The 18,789-nt window shown below is 39.3% G+C and overlaps 1 protein-coding gene across 2 annotated transcripts; it reads left to right on the top strand.

Annotated features, from left to right (window-relative positions):
• Window positions 1–1,429: 1,429 nt before the first annotated feature.
• On the top strand, window positions 1,430–17,485 carry dhx38 (DEAH (Asp-Glu-Ala-His) box polypeptide 38). Of its 2 annotated transcripts, none has more exons than XM_083558423.1 (27): window positions 1,430–1,592; window positions 2,725–3,078; window positions 3,301–3,509; window positions 3,943–4,098; window positions 4,411–4,573; window positions 4,673–4,791; window positions 5,338–5,414; window positions 5,502–5,657; window positions 6,202–6,363; window positions 7,020–7,127; window positions 7,487–7,605; window positions 7,711–7,848; window positions 8,042–8,228; window positions 8,836–9,021; window positions 9,259–9,399; window positions 9,509–9,619; window positions 9,840–9,956; window positions 10,262–10,369; window positions 10,466–10,578; window positions 11,171–11,379; window positions 11,486–11,640; window positions 12,524–12,679; window positions 12,795–12,929; window positions 13,305–13,430; window positions 14,294–14,389; window positions 14,802–14,923; window positions 16,797–17,485. In XM_083558423.1, exons 2-27 carry the CDS (start codon window positions 2,750–2,752, stop codon window positions 16,876–16,878), a joined length of 3,780 nt encoding a protein of 1,259 aa, XP_083414549.1. In that variant the 5' UTR covers window positions 1,430–1,592; window positions 2,725–2,749; the 3' UTR covers window positions 16,879–17,485. The 2 variants fall into 2 exon arrangements, with proteins under 2 accessions (XP_083414549.1, XP_083414550.1); XM_083558424.1 differs by having other exon boundaries at window positions 1,431–1,592; window positions 3,304–3,509.
• Window positions 17,486–18,789: the final 1,304 nt, after the last annotated feature.

Genomic DNA, 18,789 nt, shown 5'->3' with positions numbered 1-18,789 from the left:
GCAGCAAGAGTTCTTACTAGGTCAAGAAAATACGATCATATAACCCCAATCTTATCGTCCCTACATTGGCTTCCTATTAAGTTTCGAATAGACTACAAACTACTGCTACTCACTTATAAAGCACTAAATGGTTTGGCTCCCATGTATCTATCCAGTCTCTTAACACGCTACAATCCGTCACGCTCCCTGAGATCTCAAAACTCTGGGCTTCTAGTAGTTCCTAGAATAGCAAAGTCCACTAAAGGCGGTAGAGCATTTTCACATTTAGCTCCTAAACTCTGGAATAGTCTTCCTGACAGTGTTCGGGGTTCAGATACACTCTCCCAGTTTAAGTGCAGATTAAAAACATATCTTTTTAGCAAAGCCTACACATAACACACATCACACACATCACATCATAACCTTGTGCTCCAGAACATCTGATCACATGCACATTATCAACTTGTGCTGTTAATATCATGAACAGCAGCTACGCTAATTCCTCTCCACTGCTTCTCTTTCTCTCCCCATCCCGAGGCATCCTGAGGTTTGGCCAGCTCCAGTCACGTCCCACCTCGTGAAGATTATGGACCTATGGATGATCATGGAGAAGTAGATGCCGAGTGTTTAAAGGCCCTGGCATGGAGAAGCTGATGCTGGATCTATGATGATCACAAATTGTTCTGTATTGTTGAAAGATTTATGACCAAACTTTTGATGTCACCCATATGAGGATGGGTTCCCCTTTGAGTCTGGTTCCTCTCAAGGTTTCTTCCTCATATCATCTAAGGGAGTTTTTCCTTGCCACTGTCGCCACGGCTTGCTCATCAGGGACAAACGCACACCATTCACCTTCACTGTTGTTTTCTGTAAAGCTGCTTTGAGACAATGTCTGTTGTGAAAAGCGCTATACAAATAAACTTGACTTGACTTGACTTGACTTCCATTTCCATCTTTTAAGCAAAATCTACCATCTGCCCTTCTACATTCCTCTTCTTAAGACTATACCTACCCATCACCTCCTCATCAACTCTGTTCCCTTCACCTACATGCCCAATAAAGTCTGCCCCCATCACCAATCTTTAATCCTAAGTTCACTTTCCACCACTTCATCTAACTCACTCCAGACTTTTTCCTTCTCTATCTCACAACCCACTTGTGGAGCATAAGCAGGGTTTTTAACTTTTATAAATAGAAATATACAATATGATTACAAAAGTCACAATTGATCTGGATGATTAATTTTGAAAAAAAAAAAAAAAAAGGTCCCTGTATTTATTAGTAGTTATGAATTTTGTGAATCTGATACTTATTGGTGGATGTGAATTTCTGTGTGATTTTGGTTAACGATTTTATTATAATACATGTGATTGGAAAATCCTTAAATTGCGTCTTCTTTAAATGTTTTTTTTTCTCAAAGATGTTTTACAGCTTTGTTCTTTTTCAATAAAGTTTTGTCAAAGCGGAACTGCGGCGTTGAATTGTGGGGCGGTAATGGCGTCCTCCTGTGCGCGTTTTTGTTTCGTGTTTTTTCTGTAATTCTTTTTATGCTTTTAATCTGATTGCAGTAATGTGTTCAACACAGATACCTCAGTAAAAGCGTACTTGAACAGGTAAACACACAGGATTTGATTTTCTCTTTGCTTGATTAGCATGTAGCTTGATGTAGCCGGTTAGCATGCTAGTTTGTAAATACGGCAATTTGTCTTTTGAGTAGAAACCCGTCTGACACAATACTAGAACTCAGATAACACGAAAAAAATATATTTTAACACACACTATTTCACTTAATGTGTGTGTGTATATTGTACATTTATTGTATGTGTGTATATTTGTGAGATTGAGTCTATGTATGTAGATTTATGAGTCTTAATTTTAACGATTTTTTAATCATATAACTTATTTAGCTTTTAGCGCTTTATTGCTTCCAATATAAACTACAGTTTCTGAGCTGACTTACTAAAAACATTAAAAATGTACATAAAGCAGCGCACTTTTGTGAGAAGTTCACTACAATACAGTGATACACTGTGTCTTGTTATAGTTGTGAAAAGCGCTATAGAAATAAACTAGACTTGACTTATACCACGTTATTTTGCGATAATTGGAGTTTTATTTTAATAATGCATACCTAATCGGTTTATAGTTATATCTAATCTTGTGTAACATCCACGATGAACGTTCGTACCTTTGATTGTTTGCTGATATGATGACAGACACTAAGAAATCACACATGTTTACGCTCCACTGCCTTGAATTTTCCCAAAAAATGACAGCTTGTACAACGATAAATGAATTGTGTCCTTGTTATTCTAAACGTCAACATTTCAGTGAAGTAGGCTTGTATCGTCATTCCAACCTTGTACAGTGCAGTACACAGTGAAACAAAACAACATTCCTCAAGGAACAAGGTGCTACATCAGACAACATTAATGATCAAAAGTAGCTACTCTACTCAAAACTACCTGGGAAATAATTTAAAGGATATACGCAACAATTATGCAAAAAAGATTTGTGTTAATGCAGGTGCATTTGTCAATGAAAAACTACATTTTAACTCTAAATGAATGTTTTAGCAACAATTTTATTAAAAACCAGCAACTTTGTTAGGGTTAATTACATGCATTTTTAATTTGTTAACTGTATAATAACTTTTGATTGAGCACATTAATATAAACTGCAGTATTGTCAGAGCTACTGTTACCAAAAATTAACTGTATATACCCCCGATTGTATATTTTGCAGCTCACTCTGCAGTGTCTCTGGTGAGATGGAGGACGACGACACATCCCTGCACAGATTAGAGGGAACTGGAGGCTCACAGGTCGGAGGACTGATCGTGAAGAAGAAGAGTGCTTCAGAGGAGCAGCATGTGTTTCGAGCGCCGGCCCCTCGCACCTCTTTGCTCGGTCTCGATCTCCTCGCTGCTCAGAAACGCAAAGAGCGGGAAGGGAAGGAGCAGCTGAATTCGGACAGCGATGACCGAACTTCAAAAAAATCCAAGGTGTTGTCTTACAGAGACTGGGAGGAGGCCAAGAGCGACTCCGACTCTGATGAGGATGATGAGGGTGAAGACCGGAGTAACGGGAAGAAGGAGAGGTGAGTCATTTACCACATGCAGCTTCACTAAAGCAATAAGGGTTTTCTGTGTGGAGTAAAGGTTCTAATGAGGTGAAGTAAACGGATGGTGATGTGGAACAATTTTATTCAATCTTATTCATTCTTTATTACCGCATTATCTGTGTACAGCTGCTTTAAGACAATGTTAATTGTTAAAAGCCCTATACAAATAAAAATTAATTCAATTGAAAATTGGTGCAGCAGACGTTACCGTACATCAGGGGCAGAAACTCCATCAAACCCCGGCGGTGTAAGTGAAGAATTCAGAAAGAGACATCAGCAGAGGGAGAAAGACCGGCGAGAGCAGGGAGTTTACGCTTCATCTAAAGAGGACAAAAACAGAGACAAGGACAAGGAGAGATCCAGAGACCGAAACCGAGAGAGAGACAGAGAGCGCAGGAGTGATCGAGGTGAGTACCAATTTCTTTGTTTCATTCCCTCCATCCCTTTCTCTTTTTCTCACTCCTCAATTCTTTCCGTCCCTTTCTCTCTTCCCTCGTATCTCACTTGATTCCCACCTTCCTTCACATTCCTGTTCTCTCTTCCTTTTTTCTTCTCCTCCTCTCTGCTGCTTTTTTGCTCACTCATTTGTGCACTCTTCCTCTCTACTTCTTCCTCCCCCCCCCCCTCTTTCTCCCTTGTGCACTCTTCCCATCTCCCTTCTTTTCTCACTCTTTCCCCCTTTTCACTGTCTTCCCTCCTTTTCTTTGTCCATTCCTCACTCTTTTTTCATCTCTCATTCTCTTCCTTTTTTAAAGTTTCTTTCTTCCTTTATCGATATTTCTCTTTTTCTCTCGCTCTTCCCATTGTGTTTAAATGTGTATTTTGTGGTTGTTGTTGCAGATGAGCGAGATCGCAATCGGGGGTCCAGCAGCAGTCGCTCTGAGCACTTGGATAGCAGTGCGAGGAGCGAGCGCTCACAGAAAGACGGCTGGTCCGAGCGCCTCAGCCGCGGGAGTCGCAGGGACGAACCTCAGTCTCCCCGCAGTCGACCCAAAGGTCAGTAAATCACTATGAACATGACCCAAGCAACCGAGTGATTGACAAATGAAAGTGTCTGAACTTGAAAAACTGGTTTTATGTGTGATTACATCAGAGGTTAGTTTTGGATGCCAGGGACATGATTGTGTGATTCTTCTCATGTAAATTACTAATGTTTAAAGACTATCTCCTGATCCTGAGTGTCTGTTTCCATTTTCCTTCCCATCACATAACAGTACCTTTCTTTATATGAAAAATTAATGTCTCCCCAAAGCCTGATTGTAGCTTGTAAACAATAAAGTCTGTGTGTTCTTGTTATGGTGTACACAGACGCTCTCACGCCGTCTGCCTCCAGTTGGGACGAAGACGACAGTGGCTACTCTAGCTCGCGCCGTTCCCACTGGGAGAGCCCATCTCCAGCCCCGTCTCACCGCGAGAGCGATCGCTCCGAGCGCAGCTCGCGCTCAGGCCGAGAGAGCGAACGGAGAGACAAGTGGGCTTCTCTTCAGTGTCGTAGTAATGACTGCATAATTGAAGTGAGTAGAAATGCATGTTCAAATGTTGCTCTGATTGTGTGTAATGTTTTTCTAAGGTCTGTAAGAGCTCGTTATCCAGAGGACACGCCCCTTCCCACGCCATCATACAAATACAATGAGTGGGCCAACGACAGAAAGCACTTGGGCTCCACGCCTCGTCTATCCAGAGGGAAAGGTGTGTGTTCATTTTTTATTTATTTTTATTTTTTTAAATGTTCAGTACCATGGTGTTGTAGGAAAATCGTCAGCGATAAGCAGGTGCAGTATGCTGAAATGGAACTACTGTTACTGTGCAGAAGTTTATCGATTCTTGTTACAGTATGTCCTGAAATGCTTTATGCATCATAATCTACAGCTGTTTTCTAAATAATTTTTCTGAAAAGAATGTCATACCTTACTTTATTTATTTGCTTATGGTTACATTTAATGATGAACAGTTTTCCTGTTATCTGCTTCTTTGACACTGGAGACTCCTTCCATACACATCAATAGTACAGAAATCTTTACATCATCAATAATGAATATGCACATTGAGGTGTGTGTGTGTGTGTGTGTGTGTCCATGGAAATAATAATGATAAAACACGTGCGTTGATATAAAAAAAAAAAAAAAACGATTCCTCACTTTATGCTGTTGAAATTGTGTAGCACTGTGGTATAAATGCAGTTAATTTACTGTTATGTGAGGGTGATAGAAATGGACGAGTGTTTGTATGCTGTAGGTAAAAAGGAGGACGGAGAGGATGGCATCAGCTTTGACAATGAGGACGAGAAGGATCAGTGGGAAGAAGACCAGAGGGTCAGTGCAATTATGATTTTAGCCTATTATTTTTAGTCAACTTCACGTTCAGTCGTTTGTTAATGATTCCTTTTATACTGTCCACAGCAAGCGGACAGAGACTGGTACATGATGGATGAGGGCTATGACGAGTTCCACAACCCTCTGACTTCCAGCTCAGAAGATTATGTGAAGAAGAGAGAGCAGATTTTGCAGAAGCAGACCCAGAAACGTATTTCTGCGCAAAAACGACAGATCAATGAGGTACGATAAATAACCAAACCTCTTTCAAAAGTCACAATCTTGGTTCTTCAATGCTGCTGTAAGAAAAATCTATAATAATTATTCACTATAAGTGAGAAACTATTAATTCAAATGTCTGGATCATCATATGCAGTTAACAATGGTCTTCTTGTGGTAATAAAATATGGATTTAATCAACACTTATGTTACAAATATGAGCTTACTAGGCACTTAAAACATTTAATACCACAAAAGTATACATACATTTTTTACGATTTAGCAAGTCGAAAATGATAGTCCTTTTTTTGTAACCTTACTTTTGGTTTTTGTATTATCCAGCATGTTGAGTGAATGATTCAGAATTATATACACACACTGTACTGTTTGTCTTTACTCTTCTGTACCTGTATACTGTAATGTTTTATAATCTTACACTGACATCACCCAGAAGAGAAACAAGTTCCAGTTTGACTCAAACGTTTCTTCAGCGTATCATTCAAGTTTTACCACTGAGATCTATACAAATACAATAAACTTTATTATAATTCACTAAATACCTCTTTAGGACAATGAACGCTGGGAGACGAACCGCATGTTGACTAGTGGCGTGGTGCAGCGGTTGGAAGTGGACGAGGACTTTGAAGAAGACAACGCAGCAAGGGTCCACCTGCTCGTCCACAATCTTGTCCCTCCTTTCTTAGATGGCAGAATCGTCTTCACCAAACAGGTAAGTTCCAGAACAAATGTAATTATTATTACTTAATAACTTCTGCCTTATTGATGAACACTTTTTTTTTATCCTGATACGTTGATTTCAGTGATTAAAAATAGACGTTACATGTGACCATGACTCAATCGAATAACAGTGAATTGTGTATTTAGAGTGAGTATAGTAATAGTATAGTATAGTAGTAGTGAGTAAATGCCCAGGTTTTGAGTTGCAGAAAAAAATAGATATAATGTCTATTTGAGATCATGTGGCTAAATCATGTGTTCTTCTTCTGTGATTTAAAGGTATAAAATATTTTCTAATCATGAATGAAATTGAATGCTGATCCAGGGTTTGACTTGTTTTAGCCTGAACAACAAATTTCATTTCATCCATGTGTTACTGTTCAAATTCATATTTTTAAACAAATATCTTCAACAATGCTGTGAAGCCACAATTATTGTTTTTAATTGCATTTACGACTTCTGTGCAAAACTTGTCTTTATTACTTCTATAGCTCATGCTTTATATGTAGCATAATTAAATATAATTGAAATTTTATTTGATTAGATAAGCAGGAGTTAAATGTACATACCAGAATAGTTGAGGATTTAATAAGCTAGATTTTGTATGCGTGATCACATACAGAACAATCAGCGTTTTTATTTTCTCAGCCCGAGCCGGTCATTCCGGTGAAAGATCCCACTTCCGACATGGCCATCATCTCCCGCAAAGGCAGCCAGCTGGTGCGCAAACACAGAGAGCAGAAGGAGCGCAAGAAGGTGAGGTCCTCATCTCTCAGCTATTTTTGGAGTGTTTGGTTCAGTCTGTTAAACTACGTTACTGGATTCCTTATCAGAAATGTAGGGCTGCGTAAAATTACGATGTAATCTTAATATTCTATTGTAATATGATTAGATTGTTAATTTATTATTTACATATTTACTGAAAGCAGCCGGCTTTATTCAAAAATGTACTTTTTTTTGTTTTCTTTTTTAAAACAATATTATTTATTATTTGTAAGTAATGAATATGTTCATAAAATATGCTGATGAGTCCTATGTATTAATTATTTGACAAAATAGTTTTTGTTTTTCTAAACCCATTCATGTGATAAATTTTATACTGCTAACTGGAACAGGCACAGCACAAACACTGGGAGCTCGCTGGGACCAAACTGGGAGACATTATGGGCATCAAGAAGGAGGAAGACAGCGCTAATGCTAAACCTGTTGCAGAGGATGGGACTGTGGACTACAAGTATTTGATCACTACACACACTGACTTTCTGAGTTCTTTCCTGTGCAGGAACAAACCATTATTTCATTGTTAGGGTAAAGTGTTTCCTCTTCCTCTCTTCTGTAGGACTGAGCAGAAGTTTGCTGAACACATGAAGGAGAAGAATGAAGCCAGCAGTGAGTTTGCTAAGAGAAAGACTCTTCTGGAACAGAGACAGTATCTCCCTATCTTCGCAGTTCGCCAGCAGCTGCTCAACATTATCAGGTTGCTGCATAATACAGATTATTTAGATCTTTACTGCAAATGTTAAAACTCTTCAAATCCCAAGTTTACTATGAAGCACTTGTTCCAATACACTGTGGTTGTCAAAGTTTTTAATTGCTGTGATAAAACTTTGCTGTATGGAGATGTAATGCTTTATCAAGAATCTTTTTTGTGTTTTTGTATAATCACACAGAGACAACAGTATTGTGATAGTAGTGGGCGAGACGGGCAGCGGGAAGACCACGCAGCTCACGCAGTACTTGCACGAGGATGGCTATACCAGTTATGGGATGGTGGGATGCACACAACCACGCAGAGTGGCAGCCATGAGTGTGGCCAAGAGAGTGAGCGAGGAGATGAGCAGCAACCTCGGAGAGGAGGTGAGCTTAGGTTTTTGATATTTATATTTATTGTATTGTGCTGCACTGTTGCAGAAGAACCAACAAGAGGGTTTGTATGTTTTTGGATAAATAGGATTTATTTTCTCTGAAAAACACCTGTTCTTTCAGTTAACAAGTAAATTCTACAATCTCCAGATACTTATTTTATACGTTAACACTTCCACCTGGTGGACAAAGTGAGAATTGCACAACTGTTTAGAATAATAGCAGATACTTAGATGTATAAAATTGCATGTTTTTTTTTTTCTCTAAAGACTTAAAAAATTATTTTACCCTCAAGGCTGTCCATCATTTGAGACAGTATGTGTAAAAACAAAGGTTTAAACAGGTCTGAAGGTTAATATCCTCTTGTGGCTGTAAATATCCTATAGGTTTTTTACTTTTTGACCAATTCTATTAGGAATATAATGCATAATAATGGCCTTTTTATTGAGGACAAAACTGTAGGCTATTCAATTTAGTATTCCACATTAAATCATTTAAAAAATGCAGATTTATCTTTATCTTATCATTATCTTATCTTATCTTTATCTTTATGAATGCATTGTGTTAGTGAGTCATAAAAACTTGCCCCTGATCCATGTAGGTCGGTTATGCAATCCGTTTTGAGGACTGCACTTCGGAGAAGACGATAATTAAGTACATGACTGATGGTATCCTGCTGCGAGAGTCTCTGCGCGAGTCTGATCTGGACCACTACAGTGCCGTCATCATGGACGAAGCCCATGAGCGATCGCTGAACACGGACGTGTTGTTCGGCCTGCTCCGTGAGGTGCAATACACATTATCTTTATCTCATTTCAGAGCATTGTGGGAGTCGGAGTTAATTTTGGGAATGAAATCTAAAGCAAAAAATGTTTTTATAAACTTTGTCAGATTCATCGGAGAATAATTCACAATTTCCTTAGTGAACAATAATAAAATAAAACATCTCAGAACCGGTCAATAAATACTAACCTCTGAAACTAATTATCAATATTTGTTTCCTTCTTATTTACCTCTGTAATAGGTGGTGTCCAGACGCTCCGATTTGAAGCTTATCGTCACATCGGCTACCATGGATTCGGACAAATTTGCGGCGTTCTTTGGAAATGTTCCTATTTTTAACATTCCAGGAAGGACATTCCCTGTGGACATTATGTTTAGTAAGGTAAGATGTGGTGTTCTGTTTTTTTTATTTTTTTTATTATTTTAATTTTTTTTATTCATTTATTTATCTATCAGAGTTTGTTTCTAAAGCTGTGTGTGTGTGTTTATAGACTCCTCAGGAGGATTATGTGGAAGCTGCAGTGAAGCAGGCCCTGCAGATCCACCTCAGTGGCATGACAGGAGATATTCTTATCTTCATGCCTGGGCAGGAGGACATTGAGGTGAATGTTGCCAAGAACATTTTCAATTTTAAAGTTGAATAAAATATTTTTTTTTAGCTAAACATTTCAGAGAATTCTAAATATAATCCACAGTATATTGTAAGAATCGAGTCATTAGGTTTTAGTGTATAGAATTTGTTAATGATTTTCATTTCTTTTTTTTTTAATTATACAGCTTTAGAACAGTATTTGTGCCACTAAAGCCTGTGTTTCACTGCAGGTGACTTCAGATCAGATCGTGGAGCGATTGGAGGAGCTGGAGAATGCTCCTGCCCTGGCAGTCCTGCCCATCTACTCCCAGCTGCCCTCAGACCTACAAGCCAAGATCTTCCAGAAGGTACTACATTTGCCCTACTTGCTTCTCTGCAAACTTATAGAAACGGGTGAAATTTCTATCTAAAATGACAAAGCGGACTGGTTTAAATGTTACAACACTACAATATAAGTGGACGTGATGATTTGTCGTCCTAAGTGTTTGTACTTCTGTTTTATTTGGTACTGTTAAGGTGAAAGTTGACCTCTGTACCAGCATAGCATGATGTTAAGGACATAACTGTTTCCTGCTGCCATTCCTGTGCAGCACAGTGCTACTAACTGGTTGTTATAAAATGCAGGTTTGTGAGATTTCTCTTTCTGTGTCAGGCTCCAGACGGAGTAAGGAAGTGCATCGTGGCCACCAACATCGCTGAGACGTCTCTGACTGTAGACGGCATCATGTTCGTAGTGGATTCTGGATATTGCAAACTCAAGGTATTAGGCAGCTGGGGTTTTTATTTTGACATGCAAACTAGTGCCATGCAGCACTACAGCCTCTGTAACTTTAATTTTTCATGTTGATTTGTCCAGGTGTTCAACCCACGTATAGGTATGGATGCACTGCAGGTCTACCCCATTAGCCAGGCTAATGCTAACCAGCGATCAGGCCGAGCTGGGAGAACTGGGCCAGGCCAGTGTTACAGGTACAAACACACAGGCACACATATACACACACACTCACCAGATGTAATTTGTAGCTGTATAGCTGTATTATACTCCCGGACTATGGCGTATAGAGAGTAAACCAGAGCTCAATGCGAGCGATGAGCTTTAGAATTAGAAATACAATGGAACGCTGTGCTTTACCTGACCATCTCAAAATACTAATCAATTATTTAAAGTGTGATCTTTTAATATTCAGATTACTGGTGGGATGACATATAATGCCAAATGCTGTAAATGTAAATATCAACTTTGTTCCAATCACAAATATAATTAAAGGATAAGTATGTATTAGCTGAAGAACCTGGATGTTAACTAACCTGGCTCCTATACAATTAAGTTGTATTCCTTAAATAAATCTTTTCCATTAAAACTTTAGAGATATTTCTGGACCAATATTTTTTCACATTTATATAAAAAAAAACATGAAGCAATTCTGCAGGAGTGATTCAAATTGTTCAATATCACAGTGACTTGACTTATTTAAAAACACCATGATTTTCCCGATTCCTTTACCCTCCTGTTCTGCCAACGTACTGCATGTTTTTTTTTATTTTTTTTTATCGTGTCTAGGTTATACACTCAGAGCGCCTACAAGAACGAGATGTTGACCACCACCATCCCTGAGATCCAGCGCACGAACCTGGCTAATGTGGTGCTGCTGCTGAAGTCTCTGGGTGTGCAGGACTTGCTGCTCTTCCACTTCATGGATCCTCCGCCTGAAGACAACATGCTGAACTCCATGTACCAGCTGTGGATCCTCGGTGCTCTGGACAACACTGGTAAGAAGGTCTTCACAGACTGAACGATAAAGGACATCAGATGAAAGGTTTTTTTGTGTATGTAGTGTTGCTCCCCAGCTTTAGTCTGTATCTTTCCCTCTCTCAGGTGCTCTGACAACGACGGGTCGGCTCATGGTGGAGTTCCCTTTAGACCCAGCTCTGTCCAAGATGCTGATCGTGTCGTGTGACATGGGCTGCAGTGCCGACATCCTCATCATCGTCTCCATGCTGTCGGTGCCGACCATCTTCTACAGACCCAAGGTTTCTTTTCTCTTTTAGCATTCTCATGTACGGTGGCTGAGAAGTGCAAAACACATCAACAAATCCGAAAACACATCAACAAATCCGAAAACACATCAACAAATCCGAAAACACATCAACAAATCCGAAAACACATCAACAAATCCGAAAACACATCAACAAATCCGAAAACAAATCAACAAATCCGAAAACAAATCAACAAATCCGAAAACAAATCAACAAATCCGAAAACAAATCAACAAATCCGAAAACAAATCAACAAATCCGAAAACAAATCAACAAATCCGAAAACAAATCAACAAATCCGAAAACAAATCAACAAATCCGAAAACAAATCAACAAATCCGAAAACAAATCAACAAATCCGAAAACAAATCAACAAATCCGAAAACAAATCCGAAAACAAATCAACAAATCCGAAAACAAATCAACAAATCCGAAAACAAATCAACAAATCCGAAAACAAATCAACAAATCCGAAAACAAATCCGAAAAACACAACGACAAGCCAGACAAACCGGAAAAGGTAGGTATAGTTTGCGAATGGAAACTTACAGATCATTGGACGAGACACCTGTCATTCGCCTGTATATCTTGACTGACAGGTGTCTTGTCCAATGATCTGTAAGTTTCCATTCACAAACTATACCTACCTTTTCTGGTTTGTCTGGCTTGTCGTTGTGTTTTTTGGATTTGGTAATTTGTTTTCGGGTTTTTGGATTCGGTAATTTGTTTTTGGATTTGTTAATGTGTTTTGCACTTCTCGGCCACCGTACTCATGAAATAAAAACACAACCCCTACCTCAGTCTCTGCACTGAGAAAGTTTACATACAAATGTCCGAATCCACCAACACTCCTGAAACGTTGTCGTGCTCCTGTTAGGGCCGAGAGGAGGAGAGTGACCAGGTGAGGGAGAAGTTCGCTGTACCCGAGAGTGATCACCTGACCTACCTCAATGTCTACCTTCAGTGGAAGAACAACAACTATTCCAGCATCTGGTGCAACGAGCACTTCATCCACACCAAGGCCATGCGCAAGGTATATACACACACACACACACACACACACACACACTTGTTTATTTAGAGTGATTGTAACTTATGGGACTCACTTTTTATGATTTGGTAAACGTGTGTGTGTGTGTGTGTTACAGGTACGAGAGGTGCGAGCTCAGCTAAAAGACATCATGGTGCAGCAGAAGATTAACTTGGTCTCCTGTGGCTCGGACTGGGACATAATCAGGAAGTGCATCTGTGCTGCGTATTTCCACCAGGCGGCGAAGCTGAAGGTCTGTTTCACGCACTTTCATCAGACTCTCTACTCCCATCACTTACTTCCTCAAAATAAGTCTGGTCCAAAACTAAAGCTGCAGAAGCACAAATTAGCAAAATTATTTAACATAACAAATAAGACTTTTGCCCTTGTGTATATATTCTGAATATCTCCATGGTGTTTGGACAAATTGGTAAATGTTGAATAACATTTTTGCTAGTTATTTATGCTCTTTATTTGCTTACCATTTTATGTTCTTTCCTTGTAGTGTTGTCTAATTTTTAGGATTAATCACCACAGCACAAACAGATTTTTTAAGAAGTGTGTGTGTGTGTGTGTGTGTGTGTGTGTGTGTGTGCGTGTGCGTGTGCGTGTGCGTGTGCGTCCACAGGGCATTGGGGAGTATGTGAACGTACGAACAGGGATGCCGTGTCACCTCCACCCTACCAGCTCTCTCTTCGGCATGGGCTACACCCCTGACTACATCACTTACCACGAGCTGGTCATGACCACCAAGGTAACATCTAGTCTCATTCTTTATATATACACACACACACACACACACACAGTATTGTCGTTTCTCTGTGTGGTTGTGGAGAAGATATCATGAGAATTGATTCATGTTCGGTGTTACGATTTGTTCAAATATTAATATTACACTGCATCCATAAATCCTTAGTTAATGCGCCTGTGTGTAGATTTTGGCATATTCATGGATGCAGGGATTGATTTATTGATTGCTTTATTGATCCCTGAGGGAAATTGTTTTGTCAAAGCAGTAAAAAAAACAAAAAGATGCGGAACATGAGTCATATTAGCCGCAGGCTGCCAAAAATCACACGGAAACTTCGATCCAGAAAATAAGAAGTAAATAACTGTTTAATATAAGATAAATATAGAGATGTAAAGTAAGTGACAAGTGGATCGGATCAGTCAAGATTCTGAAGATATGGACTATTTTATAAATATAGACTAAGATATAGACAGAGAATATTTTATATCTAAATCTTTAACACCATCACTAATAATATAATTTTAAAGATGCCTCAGAAACGTGTGTGTGTGTGTGTGCGCGAAAAATGAACAACTTTAGTGTTTTTTATTTTGCGTTATGTTAAGATCTTTTTTATATGTCTTTCTGTAGTTTAACTCTAAATGTGGTGAAATTGATCTCGCTATTTTGATGCATTTCACCAAACTTTCTTTAAAACAGAAGGGATGGTGTTGAATAAGAAGACAAAGACGTACCCCACCTTTGATTGATCTGGGACTCTCTTCTTGACCGTTTTGTTAGAGTGGATGTACACATACAGCCAGACTGCCTTGTGGAATTAAAACGTGTGTTAATATTGACATGTGGTTTGGTTGTGTGTGTTGTAGGAGTACATGCAGTGTGTGACTGCGGTGGATGGAGAGTGGCTGGCTGAGCTCGGCCCCATGTTCTACAGCATCAAACACGCAGGAAAGAGTCGACAGGTAAGATCTGACGATTAGCATCAGTGTCTTTCTGACCCCTTTCTGCTCATGTTGTGCTTTTCTATGGTGATGTTACGCTGTATTGCTTTAGCATGAAGCTTTTTCTAAAAGATTTTTTTCATTCTTTTAGATTCAATGCTGAACAATACAGCAAATTACACAAAACCAAATCTAAGCTTTGAACCAGAAGTAGCTGCGTGTAAAGCTGGGTGAATGCCTCAAGTTTCACATAATGTTTTAAGAATTATGAGGCATTAACTAGGACATTATTATATACATTTATTTACATTATGTCTAAAGATTAATATTTAGGTTGATTTTTAGTTAAACTCCTGCCTTTTTTTTGCAACACAGCCACATTGTTACTTATTATAATTCTTTTCTCTTTTTTTTTCCTCTTTGTTTTTCATAGGAGAATCGGCGGAGAGCAAAAGAGGAGATCTCCAACATGGAGGAGGAGATGTCTCTGGCTGAACAGCAGCTGCGAGCGAGGCGAGATGAACAGGAGAAGAGGAACACTCTGGGCAGCTCAAGGTACTGTCATTCACTTTATCAACCCATTGCTGTATAAAACATCTGCTCTCCCTCTTTTACCGAAAAAGCACAATCATCCCCGTTTAGATATCTGCCCAAATTCTGCTGTGCTGAAATACTAATGCTGTCATTTTGGGAAGACTATTATCAAACCTTTTCCTCAGGCTCCATCCGGCCCCTCTCTCTCCTTCTCTTCCTCCCCCCACCCCCCTCGGCTCCGTGATGAGCTTTTCTCACCTCTCATCTCTGCCCGAGAGGAACAGAAATAATATTGACTCCTGGCTGACCTCCATTACTGTAGCAGTAATGCTGTGGCACAGGAGACGAGCCTGCCTTAATTTTCCGATTAATCCGAGAAATTAATTTCGCACACATCTGGCAGTACCACAAAGGGAAGAGATTGGTTTTTTAAGATGACACATTATTAATTAATCAGTACATTTATCTCTAAATCAAAGCCTGGCTGGCAGTGGCGCTGGTCGCATTAAAGAGGTAGATCGAGGTTTGATTTGCGTGACTGCAGGATGTGATAATTAATGTGGCGCTCCCTGTCTCGCTCCTAGACATCTTCAGGATTTAAATAAGATCTCAGTATTTAGTGAAGGCACCAGAAACGGAACACGATATAAACTAAGCGCAGCAGCGTAACGAACGTTAACATTCAAATCATTTCTAAGAGGAGCTGTTAAACTTTGAAACATAAATGTAACAGACAGGATGTGCAGACATTACAGTGCAGTAATACAGTCATTAAGCTCTTGGTGACTTTATTAATACTTTGTATTTTTATTTTATTTTACTGATTTTACTGACAGCATGGTCCACAGACATAAAATGGTTGCACCAGGTGCCCCTTCTAGCGTCTTCGTTATAAGATGATTAAATTAAGTACTAAGGAGGTGAGATTTAGACACGGGGTATATACAAATTACAGTATTACTAATTAAATCTAATGCAGTTGCTGCTTTAAGCTCGATACAGTAACGTAATCGGAGGTGTTGTGGTGAAATCAAAATATTTTTGAACTGGCTATTTTTGATGAATACCTGATAAAATTTGATGGAGAGAAAATATCAAGTCAAACTTAAATGGAGTGCATCTCACTTTATTATTAAATACTGTTTTCAGTTTGATGTGTGATACAAAGGTCAGATGAGCCAAATAGTGATGGCTAGACGACTGGGTCAGAGCATCTCCAAAACCGCAGCTCTTGTAGGAGATGTCCCAATTCTGCAGTGGTCAGCATCTATCAAAAGCGGTTTAGTGGTGAACAGGCAACAGCGTCATCTGCCTGTCATGTGCAGCCCGGGGCCCATTGATGCACGTGGGGAGCAAAGGCTGACTCGTGTGGTCCAATCCAACACACGAGCTCATGTAGTTAATGCTGTTATTGCTCGATGGGTCGGAACTGTTTTGGCAGCAAAAGGGGGAACAATATTAGGCAGGTGGTCATAATGTTATGCCTGATCGGTGTAAAGAACAACAGTGGAGAGAAGGTGGTCCTTTCCGGACTATAAATCTGAAACCTTTTTAAATTATAAGTCCTATTATACAATAGGAGCTTGATCTAATAACCTAGTGGGAAAGTGGAAGCTCTGTGGTTAAGATGTTAGACTTCTGATAGGAAGGTTGTTTAAATCCCAGCATCAAGCTGCTGCTGTTGTGCCCTTGAACAAAGCCCTCAACCCTCATCTCCTTAGCTGTATAAATGAAACTAAACTGGGTAAGGGTGTCTGCCAACTGCTGTAAAGGTAAAAGTATTTGTTTTATTGGTAAATAGGTTTTATGTCACCTGGCTGTAATTCAGTGCTACAGAATTTGAATGAGTGAAGTGGAATTTGACTGTGTTTTGTCACTTGTTCCCGCTGGACAGGTCTGTAAAGATCTGCACCCCAGGCAGGAGGGAGGACGTGCCCATGACTCCAAAGCGAACCCCTGCGCGTTTCGGCCTTTAGATCATGCCGAGCTTCATACCACTTGTGACGTCCTGCTGTTTCCAGAGCTGGTGAATGTGCATTTCCCAACATGCACCAGCAGTAGGAGCACTTGCATAAGAGAAGAAGAAGAGAAGGTAGTGTTGGGAGTAGTGGACTCATGGCATGGTACACATTTCATTCATGTGTGAGCCTTTAGGTCGTGTCTATTACTGTCCGTTTGTTGTTTTGTTTTTTTAACTTGTTTGCATTCATGGATTAAAAAAAGGAGTTTTATTTCTTGTGTTATTTGCTTTACTTTTTTATTAATGTTTATCTCAGTGCTGTATATGAACACCGAGCTTTGTTTTTCCAGTGCTGCATGGCAGAAATCCTCAAACTGAATATTTAATAGTTTCATGTTGTGAGAAATATCCAGTGTTGTCAATATGCTAAACATTAAACATTTTAAATCAGTACAGTGGACATACATGGCCATTTTTGAGACAGAAACTCTGAAAAGCTCCACTATGTCCTTTGTCCCTGTTTTTTTTTTTTTTTTTAGCAGCTGTAAATATTGGATCTGCAGTAAATGTTGAAAATGATAATTTGTCCATCAAACATAATAAATGTAAAGAATTTAAACAGTCATGGACTACAGTTTTCTTCTTGTATTGCAATAAAACTAAGAAATGAACCATGATGAAGTCTCTAAATGGACACCGTAAATCAAACCAAAACACATACTGTGTAATGACAAGTCATGTAATCATAAAATATACCTGCAAACTGCAATTATGGGCCCAAGCACTTTCTAACTTACTTATTAGCTGCTCATCAGTGCACGTTCTCTCACTGATGTACTACGTTTACTTTATTTAAAAACAAGTATGGTTTTTAAGTTGCAGCTTCTCACAGAGACGTGTGGGTTTCTTAAAGAATTGCACATACATTAGCAGTGTCACTGTTTATCAGTGAAGGATTTTTTTGTTCTTTTTGTCCAGATTATATCGAGCAGTTCAATAAAGGGTTTTAATAGTGACAAAGTGCGCATTGATTCATTCTGTTACAGCAGTGCTGACAAGTTCCTGCTCTACTTTACATTAGGAGTTACATACTGATGCTTGTTTTGGTATATCATTATTTTCTATTTTTTATTGTTTGTTTTTTTTTTATTATGATTTTCATCTTGACCGTTGAGAAGCTAATACAGAAGCTGATATAAGTGCTGCTATAAATCATAACAGGAATATCCAATCTTTATGGATATTCCACGAGAAGAAAGGGTTAGAAAGTGTGACGTGTCAGTCTTTAACAAATAAACATTTGTAATCACTGGCACGTTGCTCTGGTACAAGCTGTGGATTCTTTATCTATAACCGCACACTCCAGAGGCCTGCAGCTGTTATTCCTTCTCTACACCAAGTTACTCAAGTTTATGAATTGTTTATAGATGACTGAGTTTGAGTTACATCTCAGTAGCAGTTCTGGTTTATTCTGGATTATTTGGCACATACTGAAGACCTCAGAGAGAAAAGGTTAAAACTTCCATGGTTTTCCCCCTGATTTCTATTCCTCTGTAAATCGGCAGAAAGCTTTCATTAAGTCGTTCTTTTTTTTTTTAAAAAGACGATCTTGTGAAGATTGGAAATGGTCTCCTGCACTCGTTTAATTGGGACAAATCTGTGGTGCAGGCTGACATTTGAAAAATCCCTCAGCTGCATGACGGTGGCAGGCGTCACCTTTATAAGCGATTTATGCTGGAGGCCTTTGTGGAAATGAAAGGAATTAAAATGGCGCGCGTGTCACCGGGGATGCGAGGCGGAGGATTAAGTGTAAAACCGGACTTCTGAGAGGATCGGAGATGCTCGAGCCTGTTGACTCTGATGCGGTTTGGTACAGAGAGAGGTGCAGGAGTGGTGTGTTTCTATATATGCGTTAAGAACATGTCTC

The sequence above is a fragment of the Silurus aristotelis genome, assembly GCF_946808225.1.
Source record: "Silurus aristotelis genome assembly, chromosome: 13".
Classification (NCBI taxonomy): domain Eukaryota; kingdom Metazoa; phylum Chordata; class Actinopteri; order Siluriformes; family Siluridae; genus Silurus; species Silurus aristotelis.
The sequence above is the reverse complement of the archived record's forward strand: the minus strand, read 5'-3'. Positions and strand labels throughout refer to the sequence as shown.

Bases quoted from the DNA above. Each gene is read 5' to 3' on its own strand.
- dhx38 (XM_083558423.1), top strand. From the start codon at position 2,750: ATGGAGGACGACGACACATCCCTGCACAGATTAGAGGGAACTGGAGGC. The intron at 4,574-4,672 runs GTGGGCTTCTCT...TGTTTTTCTAAG, and splicing joins GAGAGCGAACGGAGAGACAA to GTCTGTAAGAGCTCGTTATC. The intron at 9,022-9,258 runs GTGCAATACACA...CCTCTGTAATAG, and splicing joins TGTTCGGCCTGCTCCGTGAG to GTGGTGTCCAGACGCTCCGA.